The sequence below is a fragment of the Phaseolus vulgaris genome, chromosome 10, assembly GCF_051622355.1.
Source record: "Phaseolus vulgaris cultivar YP4 chromosome 10, ASM5162235v1, whole genome shotgun sequence".
Classification (NCBI taxonomy): domain Eukaryota; kingdom Viridiplantae; phylum Streptophyta; class Magnoliopsida; order Fabales; family Fabaceae; genus Phaseolus; species Phaseolus vulgaris.
The window spans coordinates 45,626,523-45,649,198 of NC_143507.1; the positions used below are offsets into that span (position 1 = coordinate 45,626,523).

At 32.7% G+C, this 22,676-nt stretch overlaps 4 protein-coding genes across 15 annotated transcripts; 1 reads left to right on the forward strand and 3 right to left on the reverse strand.

Annotated features, from left to right (window-relative positions):
- Nucleotides 1-98: 98 nt before the first annotated feature.
- Nucleotides 99-6,796, reverse strand: ECT5 (evolutionarily conserved C-terminal region 5). 9 transcript variants are annotated; one of them, XM_068614822.2, is made up of 8 exons: nt 6,499-6,796; nt 5,638-5,675; nt 5,214-5,340; nt 4,445-4,521; nt 3,843-4,358; nt 2,048-2,569; nt 1,378-1,590; nt 99-862 (listed from the first exon to the last, which is right to left on the reverse strand). In XM_068614822.2, the coding sequence occupies exons 1-8, from the start codon at nt 6,539-6,541 to the stop codon at nt 494-496; spliced, it is 1,905 nt and encodes a 634-aa protein (XP_068470923.2). In that variant the 5' UTR covers nt 6,542-6,796; the 3' UTR covers nt 99-493. The 9 variants fall into 9 exon arrangements, with proteins under 9 accessions (XP_068470923.2, XP_068470915.2, XP_090152334.1 ...); XM_068614814.2 differs by having other exon boundaries at nt 5,214-5,349; nt 6,499-6,773; XM_090296208.1 differs by having other exon boundaries at nt 5,214-5,333; nt 6,499-6,733.
- Nucleotides 6,797-7,969: 1,173 nt separating this feature from the next.
- On the reverse strand, nt 7,970-11,749 carry NIAP (Major facilitator superfamily protein). Of its 3 annotated transcripts, XR_016516173.1 has the most exons (7): nt 11,551-11,706; nt 11,053-11,321; nt 10,480-10,717; nt 9,568-9,955; nt 9,430-9,484; nt 9,142-9,344; nt 7,970-8,501 (listed from the first exon to the last, which is right to left on the reverse strand). XR_016516173.1 is itself a non-coding variant. In XM_068622681.1 (6 exons), exons 1-6 carry the CDS (start codon nt 11,551-11,553, stop codon nt 8,277-8,279), a joined length of 1,464 nt encoding a protein of 487 aa, XP_068478782.1. In that variant the 5' UTR covers nt 11,554-11,749; the 3' UTR covers nt 7,970-8,276. The 3 variants fall into 3 exon arrangements, 2 of the variants coding, with proteins under 2 accessions (XP_068478782.1, XP_068478783.1); XM_068622681.1 differs by having other exon boundaries at nt 9,430-9,955; nt 11,551-11,749; XM_068622682.1 differs by having other exon boundaries at nt 9,430-9,955; nt 11,053-11,179; nt 11,551-11,701.
- A 1,778-nt stretch (nt 11,750-13,527) lies between these two features.
- On the reverse strand, nt 13,528-16,557 carry LOC137818504 (uncharacterized). 2 transcript variants are annotated; one of them, XM_068621965.2, is made up of 3 exons: nt 16,301-16,557; nt 15,016-15,924; nt 13,528-14,633 (listed from the first exon to the last, which is right to left on the reverse strand). In XM_068621965.2, exons 1-3 carry the CDS (start codon nt 16,361-16,363, stop codon nt 13,770-13,772), a joined length of 1,836 nt encoding a protein of 611 aa, XP_068478066.1. In that variant the 5' UTR covers nt 16,364-16,557; the 3' UTR covers nt 13,528-13,769. The 2 variants fall into 2 exon arrangements, with proteins under 2 accessions (XP_068478066.1, XP_068478067.1); XM_068621966.2 differs by having other exon boundaries at nt 16,307-16,539.
- A 2,002-nt stretch (nt 16,558-18,559) lies between these two features.
- Nucleotides 18,560-21,433, forward strand: LOC137819721 (protein sym-1). The gene is made up of 3 exons (XM_068623671.1): nt 18,560-18,828; nt 19,352-19,443; nt 20,839-21,433. The coding sequence occupies exons 1-3, from the start codon at nt 18,679-18,681 to the stop codon at nt 21,242-21,244; spliced, it is 648 nt and encodes a 215-aa protein (XP_068479772.1). The 5' UTR covers nt 18,560-18,678; the 3' UTR covers nt 21,245-21,433.
- The last annotated feature ends 1,243 nt before the right edge of the window (nt 21,434-22,676 follow it).

Here is a 22,676-nt window from a genome sequence, read left to right on the forward strand (position 1 = left end):
CGAAAAACAAAAAGACAAGTTTTCCAATTTCTCTTTCTCTTGCATGAAATGAAGATTATCATGTGGATTGCATTATATACAAAAATAATAATAATAACAATAATTTCAAGGGGATTTGCTGCCTTTATTAAAATGCTTGTAAAGACTGGGAAATTTTACAAATGAAACACGCCTAAAACAATCTTAACACGAAATTATTAAACAAAAGTGGTGATTAAAATCTAACCTATACTCCAATAAACAGAAGTTATTATTATTTGTTTTGAGGGGGAGAGGGGTGGGGATAACTAAAGCAAAACGACACTTCTACATGAAATGAAACCCATTCTCTTAAGTGGACACCTCATTTAGAAACCCCATAGACTCCATGGACTTGAATAACAACAGCATCGCTACCTTGTTTGGAAAAAAAGAAATGAGATAAAGCAAGGATGATTCCAACTTTCAATCACCAAATGTGAAGCAACATTTCTGGCACAACTGCTACGTCTTCCTAACTGGTTTGAGTTGGAGAGGCCGTCACTGACTGACCATCATCAGACTTAACTACGTTTCCAATAGGGCCATGAGAGACTAAACTATCTCTGTCTGCAGCAACTTCATTGTTATTCTCATCTAAGCGGACAACTAGAGCAAAACTCTTCGACATCTGCTTCATAAAATCACCAGTAGTGTTAGCAGAACTCCTATGTTCATTTTCTCCAACTAACCCAGTTGTCATCATGCTGCTTTGCTGCCTTGCTTTCCGTTCTTGCATAGCCTTCTGTCGGTCTTCGTAGAAATCAAAATCATCCAGGATGGAAACATCAGTTTCATAGTTTTTAAAAATGGTCAACATTTCAATACCCTGTGGCAACTTCACCTGTCAAGTTTAAAATCATAAAGGAGCAACAAATCAGTAGCATGCAATCATGCAATTTTTAATAGCACATAATAAACTGATTTTTACAATTAGTTTGGAAGTTTATAGAATAAAGTAATACCTAGGATCTAAGGTTAAATTGACCTAACTGGTCTATCACCACTTTAATTAGAAACAATAATTATGAGAAAAACTAATTAAAGACAAAACAAGTGGCAAAAAGTAAACTTGGTAGATGACCCAAGCAAAGCTATAACAAATGTAATTCCAAACACCAAGGTGAACATACAAATCAGGACAAAAAATAACTTTTAGGTTGCCTACAAGTATGAGAAAGTTTCTCAAGGTAATATGTAACTCGACATTCAATTGTCAGAAGTTTTTTCATTGACACCCTGCAGTAATCATTTCAGTCTTCCTCTCAAATCTGACATGGTATGAAATTAGAGTAAAAACAGTAAAATGTTTAAAGAATGCTCATAAATTCGTAGATAGTGAAAGACCCCTGATTCTACCTCCTGAGTATCTCGACTGTTAGTCACAGGCTTGTTATCATTATTTTCAAGAACAATGTGACGAAACTGACTGTTTGGAACGTCTTTAATTATGTGCCACTTCACGGGAAACTGCCCACTCCACTTATCTTGTTGCCAGAAGTCCACACTCTTATCAAAATTGACAGGTCCAACCATTTCAGCTACCCCACAGAACTGAGCACTAGCATTTACCTGGAAATAGATGAGGCAAAAAAATTTCATGGCAGCCATCTTATATTAGAGAAACACTAGCAAAAACACAAAATTAATTTTAGTACTTCAGTAGTAATTTTAAACCTAATATCAGTCAAGAGATGTCAAATGCCTTACTCCATAACATTATAGCTAAAACAATATAATGCCATGAATACAAGATCAAGAACTAAACCCATTGAATCATTGTTTGGAGATCCTTTTCATGGGAAATAACCACATATTTTTGCAAAAGCTATCTTAGGAAACTGTGAAACAAGGCAGTTATTTCTCAAATACACAATCATATGTTTTTATAACAGAAATTAAGACAATTACAGAAAACTCTGAACCCAGGTTTGCTGCAACACAGGACAAGAAATATATAGTTACAATAGGTTGAAAATGGTAGCACTGATATCTGGACTTAAAATAGTTACAAATACCAGATAATTACCGAGAAAAAGAGAAATATAGGGCAGGCCTCTTGCTTCTCCATTGCTTGGCGATATGCAGCATCTAACTTCCTGTTTCCGTTTGGTGTACTAGCCCAGACACCATATTTAATGCTCTTGTGAACATTATCTTCACTGTAAGATTTGATGACAAAAAATTTGGCATCCTTGTAATCAATGGAAAAATCTGACCGATTGAGTGATTCAGTTTGAAACTTGGCAATAGATGCACTATTTTTACTATTATCCACAGAATTTTTTTCAGCCAAAATTTGATTTTTCAGCTTTGAGGCCCTTGGTCCTCGGTTCTGCTCACTAAGGATATCAAGAGTACCATTACAATTGCAAAGAGATGCAGATGGCCGCCCTTGCCTCCTGCTATTTTCAAGAGAAGCACAATTCCTGTCATTAAGATTGGAAATAGAAGTATCTCCAAAGCTGGAGCCCTGGTTAGGCAGGTAGCCTCTACCATAAGAGTTTGAACCAGATCCAAACCCATACAATGTTTGTTGTTGATGAGAGGCCTACACAGAACAGAGTAGTCATCAGTATTTGATAAAATTGACAATGTATAAATGTGTTGTGCTCTGGCAACTTCTACTGTTTCACATTGTTGCCGTGCATAGTAATACTTCATCATGCATGGATGATAAACAAGCAATGGTTAATTTAAGACCAAAATTCAGAATTTATTGGAATACATTAATACCAGCCACTTTTCATTACTTCTATAATATTTGTTGGAGATCCCACATTGACTAGAGTTAAAACCAATTTACAATATGTAAATGGAGGACAACCCTCACCTAATAAACCAATTTTGTGAGGTTGAATTAAGCTTAAACCCACTTCCTAATATGGTATCAGAACCTATCTTAGAGAGGTTTAGGGTGAAAAATTGGTGACGAAAATCATCTACCTCACAATTACAATATCTGATCTTTTTTGTTGTTGTTGTTGATAGCCAATCCATGCAAGATCCTCGCATTGATCACTAAGGAATTGTTATATGCATTATAAGGTATACCAAAAAGCTCCTAGACAAGAATTTTTGTACGAGGATAAGGGAAATAGTCAAGTTTTTTACTGTATGCTAATTGGACATGATATCCTATAGACAAACACTTTACTATTGGTATTATGTATCCATTGGTGGAATTCTTATTTCTTGGAGAAGCAAGAAAAAAAAATGTTGTTGTTCGATAAAGTGCAAAAGCAGAATATCAAGCTATAGTTTTAGTTACATGTGAACTTAGTGGATCAAACAACTTCAATAGTTGAAATTTTGTAAAGTCTAACACATTTAGTTATATTCTGATAATCAAGCAGCCCGTCACATTGCTTCCAATCTAGTGTTTTTGTGAAAAAAATAAACATATTGAAATTGATTATCACTTTATTCAAGAAAAAATCCTATCCAAGGATATTAGTAGTGAGTTCATTAACTTTAGTGATCAACATGCAAATATTTGAACTAAATCCTTCAGAGGAACTAGAATTTAGTTTATATGTTCCAAGCTCGATGCATACAATTTATATTTTTTAGCTTGAGGAAAGGTGAAAATAATGATCATCTTATGTTGTATAGCTTTTATAAAGTTGCTTTTGTAGCATATAGTATGTCCTAGGTTGTAGCCCTTATCTCTAATTTATCAAAGTTGTACCCTTATTATTCAAATTTGCATATATAAATATAAATTAGTGAAGAGCAAGATTAATCACTGATTATCCAAAATCTCAACTAGTTAGTAGAATATGTAATATCTTGCACAATTATGCTTAAGTTATTGAACAAACCATTCCAACACTTGGCCCAAATGAGCCAAGTGAACCCATTGGCCGTGGAGAAACAGATGGCGATAAAGGCATCAAAGATCTTTGTCTTTCTGAGGGTTTTGAGCAATCTGACCATATACCACCAGATCTTGATCCCTCAAATCCTTGTTGGGATTCATGAAAGCCAAAGGAACCAGGTGCTACAGGAAAGCTGCCTCTACCAAAAGATCCCACTGATGGATAGCCCGCTCTTGGTCCAAAAAACATGTTATCAACTTGTTGATCAATACCTACCAGGTTGGTGAGCTCTGGCTGTGAAACTGGAGTAGGTGAATTGAGATATGATAAGCTAGGAGGAATCAGCTGAGGATAATAAGGTGGCCCAGTGTATGGAAATTGCTGCGAGGAGTATAACTGTGTGTCTCCACCTACAGAAGGCAAAGGTGTGGTAACTGGGGAATATGGTCCATAAGGCATTTGTGGGTTGAAGCCATACCCAGAATGGAAAATAAGTGATGGATTTTCATTGTAGACACCCTAAAAAATGTTTAAAAGAACATATATTGTGTTAAGCATTGCAAACAAACACTATGCACAAATAAAAAGAGATGAGAAATTCTCACAGGAGATCCAATTTCTAATCCTTCAGTATTGACATATGAAGAATATTCATCCCATTCACCGTTGCCATTGTCAAAACCTGGAAGTAGACTCACTAAAAATTAGAAAACAGCGATAGCAACAACAGTTACCAAATAAACTTTTCACAATAAAGCACACTGAGCACTATAAGACAACTGGGATAGTCAATGTCCACTTTGCAATTTGAAAATTATCTGGTAGTTACATGTGGTGTATGAAAAAAAAAATGGACAGAAGTGTCGTTACTAAATTATGTACATTAGAACAAAGTCACTCCATTTACTTCCAAGGCAATAAAATTGATCTTAAATCTCACACTTTTGCAAACTCAAACTGATTATAAAAATAATTAAAATTTAATGCATCAATAGATTTTTTACATTTGTGTGCCATGAAATGCTCACAAAATAGATAACACTGAAAGAATGTGAAGGTGAAAGTGAGTAACCTATGCAGTAGACCGGTAATGCAAGAAGAATGTTGAATAGGATGCAAAAGGATAAAAAACTCAGGCGAGTGTTGCATTACTATATTGTGTTTCGAAAGGATAGTACCATTTCAGTACTTTATTTCAAAATGTCAAGGACAGTAACACATAAACATGAGGAAGTTACAATAGCTTTGCCCACATATATGAAAAACTTAAAAGCCATGTAAATAAAACTGAAATTCCTAGATGGTTGGTCAAATTAATAGTATAGTGATAATTCTTTCAAAAAATGGAAAGGACTTGCAGAAATGAAGATTAACCTCTATAGTAGAAAGCCTGGGCTTGGGGAGCATACACGTTAGGAGGATACAGAGGAACATCTCCACCCGAACCTAAAGATCCTGATTGACTTGTGGTCTCCCTCGAATGACCTATAGTCACTGTACCCTGAGAAGACTTAGAAGATATTGAACTTTCAGGTATTGATGAATGAAGTTAAAAAAATAGGACATATATGTGTGTGTGTGTGTGTGTGTGTGTGAAGAAGGATCAAGTTATAGAGCAACTTTAGGAGACTTACTCACTCCTCATCTTCACCTTTTATTTTTTCTTAATCTTATTAGAATCAATTAGATTAAAATAAAAGATCAGAATGAGGAGTGACTTGATCCCTTCCCTATATGTATTGATCAGGGGCATATCTAGTGAAAGGAATACTTTTTGTACGAGTTAGAGAACCACTACCTGCTCCTTCATGTTATCTGGTTCGGCTGGTATCTCTTCTGCATGCATGATCTATATGCTCAGTGACAGTATGAACTTAGAAACACAAGTAGTAGCAGTACAGATAATTGACCAACCAAAGCTAAATTTGGAGATAGCAAAACCTGAATTAATAACTACATGCACACAGATCCACACATGCAAACCAAAGAGTGTGAATATACTTTAGAATGGACAGCAGGCAAGTGAATTAGGGCGCAGTAAAACAGAATTGCTGGAAAGAAATGGAACCATAAAATGAAGTGTAATAGATCTCATACAAAAATAAATTAATTATCCTTCAGACTGTAGTCTCTCAGTGCCGTTGATAATTGAAACCATAATTACGAAATTTGCAACACAGAGATGTCTGACTTAAAGCGGGACAATTCATCTCCTGAACCCCCCAGCCCCCCAACAAAATCCACCCCAACACATGAGTTGTTTACTAAGACCACGATGATCCCATCAGGGATTACAGCGAGAGTCCACAATTCTTTGTTTTGTTGATAACACCAGGGACGGTGTCATTCATTACACAGAAAATTAAGATACCCAGATCAACATCACTAACGATTGTCTTACCCAGATGCAAGGTTTAAGGCGGAACAGAAAAGAAAGTAATGGGCATCGAACATCAAACATCAATTACAACCAAAACAATATTTTTTTTATTGAATTCATAAACATTTATGAAAAAAAAATCTCAATTTATCATTTACTTCGTCTCAAAAGAAAAATTCAGGAAGGTCAAAATTGGATGAAAATATAATAATGATGATGATGATGATGATAAGAATAAGAAGAATAAGAAGAATAAAGGAGTTGATCGCGTTCACATACCGGTTGTACGATCCGGAGCCTGCGGTGGTTGGATTGCCGCCATGAATCTGAAGAGGAAAGATCTTCAAAAGCCGCAGAAGAATCTCACCAAAATGCAAATTATGAACAGTACCTGTCTATTCATCTAGTGGTGTGGTGGAGTACCTCCTACTAATAAATCTAAATTATTTTAGTGTGTTCAATAAAATTGCTTGTAATTAGGGTGGGTTTGCGGATTCTATTGCATAAAGGAAACAACCTTAGTTTCTTAATTAATCTCATTTTTATCCATTTTCATAAACCTAGATCTATTCCAATTAAAAATAAATTCGATCCCATCCTTATCAATTAATTCAATTACTAAAGTTGGAGATTCTAATTACAAAATATATTATAAAGTCTATCCTTAACATAATTGAATTTCATTAAAAATTAGTTAGATTTAGTATATTCCAATAATTATAGCGACATATACACATAATTAGATTTTAAACGGATTCAACTAAATTATAAATTCTTTATTTTTATTTTTAAGTGTTTGTGCATAAATAATATTATTAATTTTAAAATATTTTAAAACATATTAAAATAGAAGAAGATGTTAAGACATACCTCTAATTGGACATGTAATACCTATTTAACATGTATAAATTAAACCACATATAATAAGTAGGAAAATATATAAATATTAAATTTGAGTTTTGTAGTGAGTATTTTGTTAATTGTAAATTATCACTACTACTAATATTTTTTAATTTCTTATTTCATTACAAACTATATCTTCTAAGTTATCATTCTATAATTTCTAAAGAAGGATTTTTATGTTTCAAAATGTATACGTCCAGCATACTTTGCACGTTAAAAATACAATTACAAAATAAAAAACAGTTTTTATTAAAAATTGCATAATAAACAATTACAAAAATTGTATTCTTATATTATATATATATATATATATATATATAATGATCAAATTACATCGTATAATTTTTATCCAATGTTATTGTAATTGGAAAATTACTTTCACAAAACTTAAATATATAAAACTTTATACTAATATAAATTTATTTGATACTTTGTGTTATATATATTAAAATATATTAAATATGAATTATTTTATTATTACGAGTTAATTTTAACAAAAATTTAACTTCAACAATTATAATTATATAAAATTAATATTTAACTGTTAAATTAATAAAATTCACTTTTTATATAGAATTATTGATAATGTTAGTATTTCTATTTTAGGACCTCTTTCAATTGTTCCATATGCATACCTTATATTACATTATATATTTTGTGGTTGTCACATTTTATGTTGTGCTCTTTCAATGTTAGGGCACACTTATAGGTTTCATCATACTATTTGTCATGTCAACAATGAATAATTTCTCATCAGTTGTTAATCCCCTAACATATATTACAAGTATTTTGTTCTATTGCAAGTTATCATAACAAATATTATCTAACACGTACTAGTTTAGAGTCATTTTATTAAAAAAGTAATATGGTATTTTATTTTACTCTCATCAGTAACAATCCACTTTCCAGTTTACAGAATAATATGCATTTGCATATTGAAAAAGAATAAAAATGCGTGGAAAAGAATAATTAAAATGGTTCAAATATAATGAAATAAAAAGTACTTAGAATGACAGGAGTTTTCAGAAAGCAGAACAGTTTCCCTATAGTTGCTTCTTCTCCTATTTTCTACTGCTGTTCTGCTCCTCTTCTTCAAGTTTGCTTGTATGTTTTCATGATTTAAAAGTTCATGATTTAAAAGCTATTGGTCTGCTTTAGACTTGCACACTATCTCGCAGTTCTTGGCCCATGGTCTCAATCGGTAAGAACATGACACATATTCCTGAAAGAAGAGCTATTACCTCAAACAGAAGGACAGCTGCAGTTTGATGACATCCATGTACTAAACCCACAGCAACCAGAGGGCATATCATTCCACCAATTCTGCCCACCGCACTTGCAATTCCCACACCAGTTGTTCTAACTGATGTTGGGTACATCTGCAGTTCATATAAATCTTCCAAATATTAAATTACAGTAATGTATCAAGAAGTATTCCACCAAAAAATGCTGTTAAACTATCTTTAACTATCTGTCAAACCACATCCAGCGTTTATCTTTGATGATAATAAATATTATACTTAATACAAATGATTTTAATTGGTGGCAGGGAAATTTCTGTCACAGAGAATAATTTTATTTAAGATGCACTCCATATAAAATGTTTTATACAGTTGAAAGAATGAAATTGTTATCATTTGAAAAATGAAGAAGTAATCAAATGATAAACATACAATGCATATCAATCATTTGTTAGAGGAAACTTAAGAAAAATAAACTACAATCCACTCCATATCATTTGTAATTGTATAACTTTCAGTTTCATATTAAGAAGCCAAATTGGTTTAGCAAAGAAATTAGAAGATTAATCTTAAAGTATAGTTTCGTGAACTATAACTAGAAACTGCTGAACTAGTAATTAGCTTTTATAGTCTTTGGTAGTGCTTCCGTGTTGCAAGCATAAAACTTACTAAGGTTCAGTTTGAGGAAGAATATTAAAATGGTAGCATGTAGTTTTCTATTTCATTTAATCTTTGTTTCAACAAGATAATTCAAAATTATTTTGCAGTAATAAATTACCTCTGGTGCATATATATACACAATTGTGAAGGTTGCTGTGATGCAAATGCGAGCTAGAAATAAAAGGCCCGTTGTTAAGCCTTCAGGCAGATAGAATACTAACGGGAGAAGAAAAATACTGCACATGAAGAACATGGATGACATTGATAGTTTACGACCGAGTTTGTCGACTGCCACAGCTGACAAGAGGAGTCCAGGTAGCTCTATGCAAAAAATTAAGTTATGTATCAGTCAAGCCTTTTCCTGCATCGGTCGAGTAAGAAAGCTCGGAAACCACTAGGAAAATACCTGCAAAACTAGCAATAAAAACACTCTTGTAGCTAACATCCTGGGACTTCTCTGTCTGCAATTTATGTGACATGCATTTACTATGTCCGTTCAGCTCAGTTGTCAACAAAACAAGGCCATAATACGAAAAGGCATTACCAAAGAACACAGCCCATAATAGAACTGTTGACCTTGCCAACTTTGGTGAGAGAAGCATCATCAATGATGAGATACCACCTAAATTGGAATCCATTCCTGAAGGATGCTCAATTTCATTTGTTGTCGTTGATAGCAAGTGTGCGTCTTCTGAAGGGTTATCAATTTGTTGTAGCTCAATTTCATGGTCAGAAACAAGGTTACCCGAAGGAAGTTCTCTTCCATTTAGTCTTGCTATTTTTTCCAAAACTTCAATTGCATCAGCTGTTCTTCCTTTCAAGCATAGGTATCTTGGTGATTCAGGAGTCAGTTTGTAGAACAGAAGAAGGAAAGAAGTGGGAAGAGAAGACAGCCCAAGAAGCCATCTCCAACCTAGATTTGGCATCACAATCTGCAAGGAATGTTTTGCTTCAGGTGAAACCGTCTGCTGTATAATTTGCCAAATCATACAACAGGAATAGAAACTACATATCCAACTTAGGAAATTTATCATAACATTAGCAATATTAATCCAAGTTAAGATACATTCATTAAGAATAGGAGGTGAAGTGTTAGCACTTTCCTAGGTGAAATGAAGAAAGTACACATCTCTGGGGTAGTTGTATCTCAGAGAGAACAAAAACTGAGTTCTTGAATCCTGGGTAAATTAAAAAATAGACTTGAAACAAATTGGAATTTTTTGGAGCTCGCAAAGCAAATAAAGAAGTGATAGCAAAATGTTCGAGATGTGATTCATTTAATGTCAATTAAAAGAATATGACATACATATCTAAACCCAAGGACCAATCAGAGGGTGAAATAGATGATCCATGTTCGTGGTTAACTGGAAAGGTCGGGAAGAAAGAGGGAAGAGGCTGATGTATATATTAAGAATTCAAATTTTGTAAACTGTAATTGAAATTAATGAAAAGTTACCCATGCAAGTGAGGCCTCAAAAATGGTACCAACAGTCCAAAATGCTGAAAAGATAACCATCCAGGTACCTCTGTTGGGAGCAGGAACAAACTCTAGAAACCAAGATGATAATACAGGGCCACCTCCCAAACCAACACCGACCAGAGAACGAAGGGCAATTAATAATATATAGTTAGGAGCAAATGCACTAAGAAAACCAGCTATGGCTGTAACTGTCGCTGTGATAAGGAATCCTTTCCTGAGTTTTTGAAGTAAGCCAAAGAAAAAAGATAATAAATGAACCAACAATGCTGAGTGCACTTGAAACAGAAGCACTTAAAATTGAAAGAGAGATTTTATTTATGACAAACAGGAGCACAAAATAACTTAATATTATGGTCGGCATAGTTAAATCTGTTCTAAGCAAATAAGATTATTTTATATGTAAAAAAGCATTGGAAGAATTTAACAGAGGCATGGCTAATCCTAGATTTGGTAAGCATGCCACTACCCTCCCCAGTGAAATAAAATACTTAAAATATGCCAGAAAAACTGACAAATGCAAATATAATGAACTAGTGAAGAGAAACCTGCCTCCTTCCATGTTTATCAGAAACAATGCCCCATGAGTATGCCCCTATTAGCATGCCTGCAAAAACCACACTGGTTATCAAACTTTCTTCATGAGCGGAAAGATTCCATTGAGCTTGAACTGCAGGGCCTACAAAAGAGAGTAGCATCATTTCCATTGCTTCTGAAATCCAACCAACACCAGCATAAACAAGCACCAGAATTTGGAAATTTCCAAAACCCAAAGCCACTAGAGCATCATCTACTGTGTAGCTTGGGCCTTCAGCACCCGTCTATAATGTCAAAATGATTCAAGTTAAGAGCATATTTAGAAATAACCGAACATTGTTTAATAATCAAATAGAAAATAAGAGCAAACAAACAAAGAGACAAATATACAGGTAATACGGTTGCAATCAATATACATGTGATTGTGTATTCAGGTAATAGGGTTGCAATCAATATATGCCAAATCGAAAGCGAGATGAGATAAAATGATAAATGAACACATTTCATTCGTACCATTTTTTGAAAGGAAGGTGTGTTGGAGATGTTCGATCTTGCCTTTTTCCTAACAGATCTTCTCAACGTAATCAAAATTCATATCATTGACGCATACATACTTGGAGCATTTGAAGAAACAGAGCGTTGAATTTGAAACTCGTTCAATTTTGATTATTTTCTAATTCCACTTTCCACCTTCATTCCGTTGACAAAGACTAACATACTGTTCACACCCCATTCTTCCTTTTAACACCCCCAACATTTTTAGTCTTTTGAAGTTCCCACTTTACCCATATGGAAATATACTCTTAACTTTGATGCTAACAAACAGTTTAAATAAAACTAACCCATCAAATCATCTTTTGTCATATTGCTTCTGATTTAGAAAGGACAAAGAGTATTACAAATTGAAGGTAATGGAAATAGGAACAAGATTTTGTCCATGACCAAACATAAGCATGTTAAGGATTATATGGAGAGTTTGGTTAGACACTCTTTTACAAGCACATTATCATAATTGGAAAAGGGCATCTTGTTTGTTTTTGTTAGGTGATGACATAATGACACTTTTTCCTTCCACTTACTTTATGCTTTTAATACAAACTCTCTTTAGGTTTTTAGGAACTACTTTTGATTTTTATCTTTAAATTTCATAATTCAATGTGGTTAATCTTTCTAAATTTATCAATCTAATTGTTGATGAGGTCCTCCCTAAGACCAAGATTTAAAACAAAACCATTTTTATGTTTTGTATATATTTGGTGTACACATTTTCTTACAATTTTACCTCTTTTATGTTTTGTTCATGATCATTTTATAACCACTTGTATTTTCGTAGATTAGTTGTATTAATTGTTTTAACAATTTATGGTATTGATATAGACATGTCATACACTTTGTACGTCGTGTTGATACATGTAGAAGGTGGTAAATGGAACACCAAAATCCATAATCTAAATTCTAAACCCTAAACGCTAAACCTTAATATACTTGGAAGAGTATGAAGGATTACCAAAGAAAAAAAAATACACTTTTGGATTCATCAATTCAAAAGTAAAAAAACTTATATTTAATTATATTAAAGTATTGCATAATTAATTTTATTAAGACTTTAAAAAAACTAAAAAAAATATATTTAATTTTTAATTATATATAATAAAAAAACATTTTCTCGGCCATTCATTAATCATATATAATAATAAAATATTTTTTATTATATATAATAGAAAAAGTGATGCAATCCTAGCTTTCATCTTTATTTGTATACATTGTTTTAATTTGAATATCTTCTATAGATGATGAACACTATCGCGGAAGCAGCATAAAGAATTATACGGTATGCCAACACTTAGTTTTTAGAGTGAGGTTAGGCCAACACTTAGTTTTTAGAGTGAGGTTAGGTCAACACTTAGTTTTTAGAGTGAGGTTAGACTAACACTACTAGGAGGAATCTAGAAATTTGTCTAGCAAGAAGACAACTCTAGAGAGAACTTTAAACAAATAAAAATGTCTCAATTGGATATAATTCAATTACTCAAATCAAAGTTAAAAATCATGTACAAGAAGAGAAAGTCTATGAAAACCTCTCAAATGAGAGTGTGACAAATGTCGTCACCTTATTGATGCAAATCCTCTTTATTGAGAAGATATGTGGAGTTTCATGTCTTCTTTGCCTACATCTCTATTTGCATCCCTCTTTTAGTATTTTAAACTCTATACTTTCTTTTTTATTTACCTTCTTCTCTACTTTGACCCAAAATACACATTTCTCATTTTTTTATTTTTTTTAATTATTCAGATTCTACTTTTTTTAATTAAAAATATATTGCTTAAATACGATTTTATTTGGCGATTTCCCTATAATTAAGTCATATACATTTTCAGAATTTCCTTTTAAAATTACACAACACTGAGATAAAAATCGAGTTTATCTCGTGCGTTTTGACTTGATTGATATGATTCTGTTTCTATAGTTTTCATTGTCTTCCTGAGAACTTACAAGTAATATATTTATATAAAAAAAAGATTTCTCAGCAATGTTTAGTGCACACAACAATACAACTAACCAATTTTGTAGCCATATAGCTTACACATTTCATTGGCAGCAGTTCAACAGATGGAAATTACAGCAGCATTTTGTCAAAAGTGAAAGTTTATGCTCTCATTTCTCAACTCCATTAATGATATCTACAGTTTCATCATCAATCACTTTGTGGTCATCACAGAGAAAAGTCACCTCAACAAAGTATTGACACTACTCTGCAATAGTCAAGGAATGGCCTAACAACCTGATTTTGAATCTGCTGTTTACTTACACTATGTGCTTGTACTCCATATGAATTTGTTGTACGAACCAAAAACATGGAAGTGGTAATATGTCGCATGTTGTCAGATACTTTGACAACCCTTTGGCTTCTTATGTTGCCATTAGTTGTTCTTTCTGGATGAGGTACCACTACATCAGGTATTTGAAGCATATTAGAGTGAGATGCACTGAATTTCTGTCTCGTATAAATATTGTCACTATCAAATTTTTTATCTAACTCACTTTCCTCTTCTTCTGAATCATTTAGAATTCTGTTGGCTTCTTTGAGTAAACCAATGGAACGCCAAGCATCAGCAACCAGTTGCACAGTGGATGTTTCAGGGGCAACACCCCTCTCTTCCATAGTTGTAAGTAACTCTTCTGCTTTCCATGGTAGTTTTGCTTCTCCATATCCCCATATTAAGGTTTCATAAGTTTTTAAATTTGGGGGAATTCCCACATCGTGCATTTTCTCATAAAGTCTAATGGCACGATCCATTTTTCCTTCTGCACACCATCCACTGATGATGGTAGTGAGGATCACCACATTTGGTTGTACACCATATTTGGTCATGGAAGTGAGAAGAGCCTCAGCTTTTTGTGACTGTCCAGCACGTGCATATCCTTTTGCAAGGATGCTATATGCGTGGATGTCAGGTTCTATATCGGCCTTCACCATGTTATTGAATATCTCCTCACAATTATCCATAAGCCCTGCAGAACTCCATGCATTCATGATTGTGCTAAATGTCACCACATCTGGTTTGATCCCAAATTCTTCCATCAATGCCAGTGCCTGAACAACTTTCATTTGTAAGTTACTATGATACTATCCTTATCACAATACTCGATACTATTATAAGTGGATTTTAAACCTAACAAACAATCATTAAGCTCGAAATGACTCTAATATTAAAAGAAGAAGTTGATTTTAAATCTAACTCAACCTCAGCTTATAAGGTGAGGTTTGTACTCATTTATAAAAAATGAAATGTCTCAATCTCTAGTTAATGTTCACCAACAAAATATATGCACAAAATAAACAAGCAACAAACAGTTCTTATGTTGGAGTATTAATTTTGCTATTGTGTTAATGCTCCTTCAGTGTCAAAAAAGTGGAGGGAAATGCATGCAAGAAAATATTGATCTCATGAAAAGTATTAGATATCAGAACTCACCTCATCTACTCCATCTGTGTCTTTAATGTCTAGATATCCTTTGATAAGGGAGTTGAAAACTACTGGATTTGGATGCACACCAAGCTCCTTCATTTTTATGTATAGAAACCTCAAGGCTTCTGTCATATTGCCTTCCTTGCAGTAACCACTTATTATGATACCACAAGTTCGTTCATTGGGTTTTACTTTGTTGTACTGCATTTTCAATATTAATCTTTCAGCTTTCTCTGTTTCACCAATCTGAGCATATGCCCTTGCCATCGTGTTATATGTGACCACATCTGGCTGAATACCAGAAGCCACCATTTTATGCATAACATTCCATGCTTCTTCCAGTTTGTTCTTGGTACACCAGGCTTGAATGAGAATGTTATATGTTCTATCATTGGGTTTCACATTTTGATCCTGACCCATAATCTCTGACAATTTCATAGCCTCATAAGGCCTTCCAGCAATGCCAAACCCTTTAATGAGGGTATTATAAGTACTGGTTGTTGGTTTACATCCATACTCCTTCATTTTCTTAAATATTTTCATGGCTTCATCTACCTTGCCAGAATCAGAAAACGCATTGATCATGGCATTGATAAGTATTGAATCAGGCTTCATCCCATTGTCTGCAACTTTAGCAAGAACTGCAGGAATTGACTTCAAACGCTTTTGGCGGGTTAGAGCAGCCACAAGAGTTGTGTATGTTATGAGAGTAGGCTTATGCCCTTCTTCAGTCAAATTGTTGAAGACTGTCTGAGCTTCGTGTGGTTTCCCTTTTCCAATCAAAGTATTCATCAGTTTTGTTCTTGAAAGAACTGTTTGGCAACTGTTTCCCCCCCTACAGATAACACAATGGGATTGATTATGTGTCTCCTCTGGCTTAGGTTGCTTCTTCTTGTACTGCTGCTGTTTCAGAACCTGATGTAAATCTTTATCAATCTTACGGACATTTGTGGTAATGAATTTGAATGGAGGTCACACAAAACACTCATTCAGATCATTAATATGATTCGGTTTACCTCCCTATAAGTTTGGAAAGCCACATAGCATTGTGCATCATAGCTTAAACAGCCATAATATTCAAGCAACTAAAAGAGTGATCATTTCAAGAAAGTGCACAAACTGATTTACCAGAAGAACATAAATATCATCTTAGTCTAACATACAAAATCAGGTTGCTACCAAGGGGACTGAACCATTATGCTGTAATTGCAGTTCATAGCTAATGTTATTATTCACCCATACAAGATTTTCTGGCATCTAATGAGAAAAAAATTGAAGTAATTCACAATACCATAACTGATAAATCTTGAGTGCTTTCATTGGTCATGAGGGCTCCCTTCTGGCTTGTATCCATGAGAGATGGCTAGATTAGATCCATTAACCACCCAAGAGTTAGGAAACAGTTTTGATTTGAAGAAAAGGAGATGATAGTAGCTTAATAGAGCATTTGGGAAGCTTATGGTGGAAGGTAGAGGCAATTGAAGTTGTTGCATAGTTAGAAGAAGATGCAGTTGGAGTGTAGTGGCTTTTGTGTGTGTGACATACACTGGAGATTCTTATCCACAAATATTTATCGTAATAAGATTTCGGGCCACTTTTTTGAGGCTTACACAGCAAAAAGACAAACCATACATGAGAAGTGGATTACGCCACGCCAGCACCACTCTATTGGCTGGATCAAAATTTACCACTTATTATTCTATTGCAAAAAAATTCAGTTTTCTTTCTAAAACGCATAAACATGGTTCATATTTTTTATGTTATGAGTTAAAGAACATAGGAAGAAAATATAGGAACTTCGTTTTTTTTTCTTTCTATTTCTTTATCTACGATCTATCAACGTTTTCCCATTTCTAAAAACAAACACTCTCCATACTGCTTCAAGCGAAATTCTAAGAAATATTTAAATTTGTACAAAAATATTATTTATTTATTTTAAAATACGTTTTGCAGATAAAAGTATTAGTTTTATTCTAAAAGGATATACACGTTTAAAAAAGTATATTTTAAAAAGACTAAAAATAATTATTACAAATTTTATACGGATCAAACTTAAAACCTATTAATTTTATAAGAATTAAAAGTATATTCAAAAGCATTGTGTAATATTTCCCCCTTCGCATGCATTCTCTTCAATTTTTTAAATTAGGTATACAAAAATTCAAAAATATTTTCAAAAGAAGAAATTAAAGAAATGAAAAAATGTATCTATAAATCAATTTAAATTTGTACATTAATCAATTTTATTTTATGAAGATTTTGTTTTTGTTTTTTTTGGTTCTCGTGGAACACTTGTGATAAAAAAATTCTGACAAATAAATATCCTTACGATGTTTTATTTTGGCATGTTATTATCAACGGCTCTTTCGAAGCAAATTACTTTAAAATGTTGGTTTTAACACAAAAATCTATTGGTCAAGTAAAAGTAAGGTATACATATTTTAGTTTTTAACTTTTAATAGTTATTAGTTAATTTAGCCCTGAAATATTAAAAAAAGGAATAAATATAGCGTTGCTAGACTAACCATTAAATTCATTTTTTATAAGTTAAATAAATTGACTTATAGTTAAATTATGATAACTAAATTAATACTGATATAAGAGTAATAGTGATTAGCATCCCTTGATCAAATAATTTAAATTTAAATATAAGTGTCACTTTCAGCTATAAATATTTCATGCAAAAATCAAGATTAAAAAAATATTAGGATTTGTTAATATTTTTCATATGACGTCAGAAAAACAATGTTCAAAATTCTGTTTTAATATTTTACACCATATTTCATAAAGGTACACAACCCAATATTAATAGCATTCCCTTAAAAAAAATAAAAAAAGAATGTTTGTCCTCGATAAAGTGTAAATTTCTAAACAAACTTTAAGACCTTTTTTGAAAAATAAAAAATGGGTTTATGAAAAAATTAAAAATTTATATCTCAATCAACGCATCTTTAAATTCAAAACTTTGTTTAGTCATAAAAAGTCTAAATAATAGTCTTGGTAAAATCTATGTTTTTATTTGTATATCCAGCAACTTATTTTATGTATTTTTATTGTTTATTTTTTATTAATAAAATAAAATAAAATTGATGCCATAAATTCAGCTTTCTATCAATCTTTTGATATATATTTTTTTTACTTGGATTTGGATTTTGAGAGGTGTAATACCTTTAATTTTTGGAAAAGATTTATTTGACAGTAAAAAATATACTTGGTACCATATTATAATATATTGTAATATTAAAATTAAAATTAAAAATAAAAATAAATTAAATATAATTAAAATATTATTTTAACATATCACCATCCTTAATTTGTCCTTAATTTTTTTAACCCATTTTTATAAGTATGAAATTATATAAAAATGTTTAGCATTCAACATATTCTTAATTTAATTTTGTGGCTAAAATATTGTACTAAAGTCTTTATTAGATTAAGAAAATAGAGTGTGGAAGGGTATATAACAATAAAACAATATTTTTATAATAATTTGAATATAAAAATAAGGAAAAAAAATATATATTTTAGTAGGAAGACGCTTCGTATGACTACCCTAGTTTTCTTATTATCCCAATAACAAAAGTGGTTTGATTTGGTGGTACCACCTCGTATGTCCCATTTTGGTCTTTTGGTTTGGAGGAAAAAACAGGAACATAAAGAAGAAAAAGGATGTTGAAGGTGTGGAACTGGTACCAGAATTGCCTTTCTGTTCATCCCGTGAAGACCCAAGTCGTGAGTTCTACCATCCTCTGGGGTGTTGGAGACCTCACTGCTCAGTTCATCACTCATTCAGCTACAAAAAAGCGACTCCAACTTTCTGTAACAATCCATTTGCCTTTCTCATTTATATCTCTTCTTATCACTGCAATTTTTTAATCAATCTCGCATCTCTCTCTTTTACTTTATACTTCATATGAATTTTCTGTTCAAGCAGTGCGTTCTGACTCTAGGATTGTTATGTTAACATATACTAAAATCAGCAATGTTGAAGTGCAAACACGGTTTGGATTCCCAAATCCTTCTGTTTTAACTAACATGGCTTGCATTTCTCAATGTAACTATTGTTTATGGCATTTTTTATGGAAAATGAAAGCTGATTTTAATGAAACTATATATACCATTAATCCTAAAGAATCTTTCGGATTAAGTGGAAAACGTTTCCATTTCGATTTCGAGCTTTGTTGATTTTGAATTTTGATATATCACTTGGTGGTTTCATGAATTCTCCTTGTTGGGAGGTTAAGTTGGCTTGTGCATTTTTTTTATTGTACTTGGATGATTTTAATTTATTAACTAATGATAAGGTTTCTTGACTATCAAAAATTATATGTTGATTTGGTAGGACTCCGATGCTAAGTTTATGGTCAACTGGAAGCGCTTGGCTGTTACAAGTATGTTTGGATTTGGTTTTGTTGGACCAGTTGGACACTTCTGGTATGTGAATCCTATTTTGTGCAGTTTATTTAGCAGCTTTCCAGTCATGTCTTTATATGGTATTTTTTTTGCTTATAAGTGATTGTTATTGTATGAACCGAGAAGGGCTCTCGTTTGCCTTGCCTAGTAGTTTTTGTGTTTTTTGAGATGTTCTTCTCATAATGTTGATGGTCTCCTTCGGTACGAGATGGGGTGTGTACATACAAAATGTGTTCCGACACTCAAACTGTGTGACGTGCCCTTTGTGGAGGTTTCTTGGTTGGATTTATCTTCAGGACTTTGGGGTACATGAGTCCCTTCTGCTAGCTTTCTTTTCATGACCTCGTTCTCTTGTCTTGGGATGGCTACCTCCTCCGCATTCTGCTTCTTGAGCTTGACAACTCCCTTTGTAGTTCAACCAACAAGGTCATTTGGCCTACTTTGATCACTCGGGTGTCAGCTGATTTCTGCCGGTTGTTTATCATGTTACTTGTTGCTATTAAAATATCTTTCTCACACCTTTGTAGTTCAACCAACAAGGTCATTTGGCCTACTTTGATCATTCGGGTGTCAACTGATTTCTGCCGGTTGTTTATCATGTTACTTGTTGCTATTATAATATCTTTCTCACATCCTTCTCGAGCCAATTATTCTCGTATGAATCAAGAAGGTCTCCTCGTCCCTTGCCTAATAGTTTATGTTTCTTCCGAGACGTCTTCCTTGCGATGTTGATGTTATACTTTGGTACGAGATAGGAATGTACTTGCAAAAGGTGTTTTAAAGCTCAAGTCAATCCTCTTGGGTAGTTGAGTTGAGAGTGATAAATGCTATTGTATTTCTACCTGATCCTTGTCAACCTATTTATAGAGTTATGTTGGACCTTTCTGTGGATGAGTCTGGATTAGTATGGATGGGATGGTTAACCTCATATTAGTCTAACCAAGTACGTTTTAATTAGATTAATCTTGTTTTTAAGCAATCGTTATATCAGGTTCCCAAGACATGTTCAGCGATATTTCCAAGATCGTTATGTAATCTTTTTGGTATTTTATGATGAAGGTGATTCCGGTTCCGGCCATATATAGTATAGTGATAATGTAATTCACCTTTAAAGAAATTCTCAGGTATCATATATGAGAGGTAGATTTGAATTTGTGAAGTAATGGGACAAGTATGATCTTTTATGTCGGACTGGGGACTTTGTAAATTAGTTTGTTACAACATGATCCAATTTTTTAGACATGGCGCCATGGACTCTTCGCGTGTGATTTTTGTGCAATAAGTGCTTTAGATTTAGGAGGTCTCTCTGTCTGTATTACTGTGTGTTTGGATCCCCATCAGTTGATCTCTCTAACGTTATAGTTCTTGCTGCTAAAGGAGTTGTAGTTACAAGGAACCAACTTTCATGTCTTGTAGGTATGAGGGCTTGGACAAGTTTATAAGGTTTAAGCTTCAACTAATGCCAAAGTCTGTGAGATTTGTGGCCACTAAAGTGGCTATGGATAGCATGATTTTTGGTCCGTTCCATTTGTTTGTCTTCTTTAGTTACATGGGATTATGTGCTGGAAAGAATCTTCCTAAAGTGAAGGAAGACTTGAAGAGGAATTATGTCCCAGCCCTGGTTTTAGAAGGTGGCGTGTGGTCAGTTGTGCAGGTTTTTAATTTTTGGTATCTTCCTGTGAAGTACCAGCTTCTCTATGTAAACTTGTTTTGTTTGCTGGATAGTGCTTTTCTCTCATGGTTGGAGCAACAGAAGGATGCATCTTGGAAAAAATGTTTTCAAGTGTTTCATTCTAAGAATGAAAAGGGAGGTCAATGCTGATGAATAGATTGATCACAGATTTTAAATATTTTGCTCTTTTGACATTTTTAAGTTGTAATAGATGAATTTGGAGATAGATAGTTAGTTTACTTTGCTTATTGTTGTTGAGCCGGCCTCTAATATTTGCCTCACCTTAATGATGTTCAAATTTTGATTATGTTTAGTTAAGACCATTGTTAAAGAGGTTCATTTTTGTTTGGGGCTTGGGACTTAGGGCTTAGAATTTGAAATTTAGGGTTTAGGATTTAGGATTTAGAAGTTTAAGGTTTAGGATATAATTTGATAAATGAACAAGGGATAACTTTCCTTGTTGCCTGCTTAGTTAAAACATAACCATACAAGTTTTAAATTAATTTTAGTTAATAATGTAAAAAATTATAATTTCTAATATTATATTACAACGTCAACCAATCAAAGTACTCTAAAATATGTATTTTTTTGGAAAAAAAAAACGACAACTTTTTGAACGTAAAAAAAAGTCAATATGATGTTATGACGCCACATCTACTTGTATAGTAAATCCTTATTTTATTATATATAATAAATAACAGTATAGTACTAAACAATAATGCAGCTAATTTTTCTTTGTTGAATATAAGGCTTACAAGTAACACCCACCAAATAAAAAAACACTCACTTGAAATCTATAAATAATAATATCTTAATAATATTTGTTTTACTTTTAAATTAAAATTTTAATATACATTACTAATATACAATGTGGGCAGCATATATTCATTCATCTGAATTTTCAAAAGTCAAACACTTCCATTTATAGTTGAAATAGTTGAAGGGTCGACCAAGGATTACAAAGAAATGAGTGGAAAAATTTGAAATTAAAACATTCAAAAGTGGCACTTATTTCAAGTCGCATGGCAAGTGTGAAGGTGTGTGTTTTATGTGACTAATCTAGGTGTAATTATCTGTCTATGGTTTAATATGGGTTGTAATTGAGCTCAATTATACCCTATGTAGGTTTAGAAACCCTAACCCTACTCCTAATTTACTTAAGATCAAATACAAGCCAAAAATCTATATTGTTTTTAAACAAAAAAAATTTAAATCCTCTCCTAGGTTATGCCTCCTTCAAACATGAATAAGAGGATTTGTATACTTGGAATAGTTAAGTTTCACTATGAACTAGTCATTGTCTTAGTGGTTGATCCTTTGCTGAAGGTTTTGCCTTCAGTTAATAACTACAGTTAATAACTAAAACCTTGATAACTAATGTTAAATATAAAAATTACTTTAAATATTAATAATTCTAACCTAGTCTATTTAATTACTTTCTCATAGTAATTAGTGTTATTTAATTATTTTCTTGTATATATATAGTTTTAGTTTTCTTGAGATATTATAAGTTATTCTTGTTAAATATTATTTTAAATTCTTTAAAAAATCATCAAATAGATAATTCAAAATTAAACTTTTA

Coding starts and splice junctions, on each gene's coding strand:
- ECT5 (XM_068614814.2), bottom strand. CDS start 6,541: ATGGCGGCAATCCAACCACCGCAGGCTCCGGATCGTACAACCG. Junction 4,522..5,213: donor CCAGGCTTTCTACTATAGAG/GTTAATCTTCAT, acceptor GTCTACTTCCAG/GTTTTGACAATGGCAACGGT. Junction 4,359..4,444: donor GATTAGAAATTGGATCTCCT/GTGAGAATTTCT, acceptor AACATTTTTTAG/GGTGTCTACAATGAAAATCC.
- NIAP (XM_068622681.1), bottom strand. Junction 9,345..9,429: donor TTTTATTGCTAGTTTTGCAG/GTATTTTCCTAG, acceptor TTTTTTGCATAG/AGCTACCTGGACTCCTCTTG. Junction 8,502..9,141: donor TGTATATATATGCACCAGAG/GTAATTTATTAC, acceptor TATGAACTGCAG/ATGTACCCAACATCAGTTAG.
- LOC137818504 (XM_068621965.2), bottom strand. CDS start 16,363: ATGGATACAAGCCAGAAGGGAGCCCTCATGACCAATGAAAGCACTCAA. Junction 15,925..16,300: donor CTCAAGATTTATCAGTTATG/GTATTGTGAATT, acceptor GATTTACATCAG/GTTCTGAAACAGCAGCAGTA. Junction 14,634..15,015: donor ACACAGATGGAGTAGATGAG/GTGAGTTCTGAT, acceptor AAAGTTGTTCAG/GCACTGGCATTGATGGAAGA.
- LOC137819721 (XM_068623671.1), top strand. CDS start 18,679: ATGTTGAAGGTGTGGAACTGGTACCAGAATTGCCTTTCTGTTCATCCC. Junction 18,829..19,351: donor AAAAGCGACTCCAACTTTCT/GTAACAATCCAT, acceptor TTGATTTGGTAG/GACTCCGATGCTAAGTTTAT. Junction 19,444..20,838: donor GGACCAGTTGGACACTTCTG/GTATGTGAATCC, acceptor CATGTCTTGTAG/GTATGAGGGCTTGGACAAGT.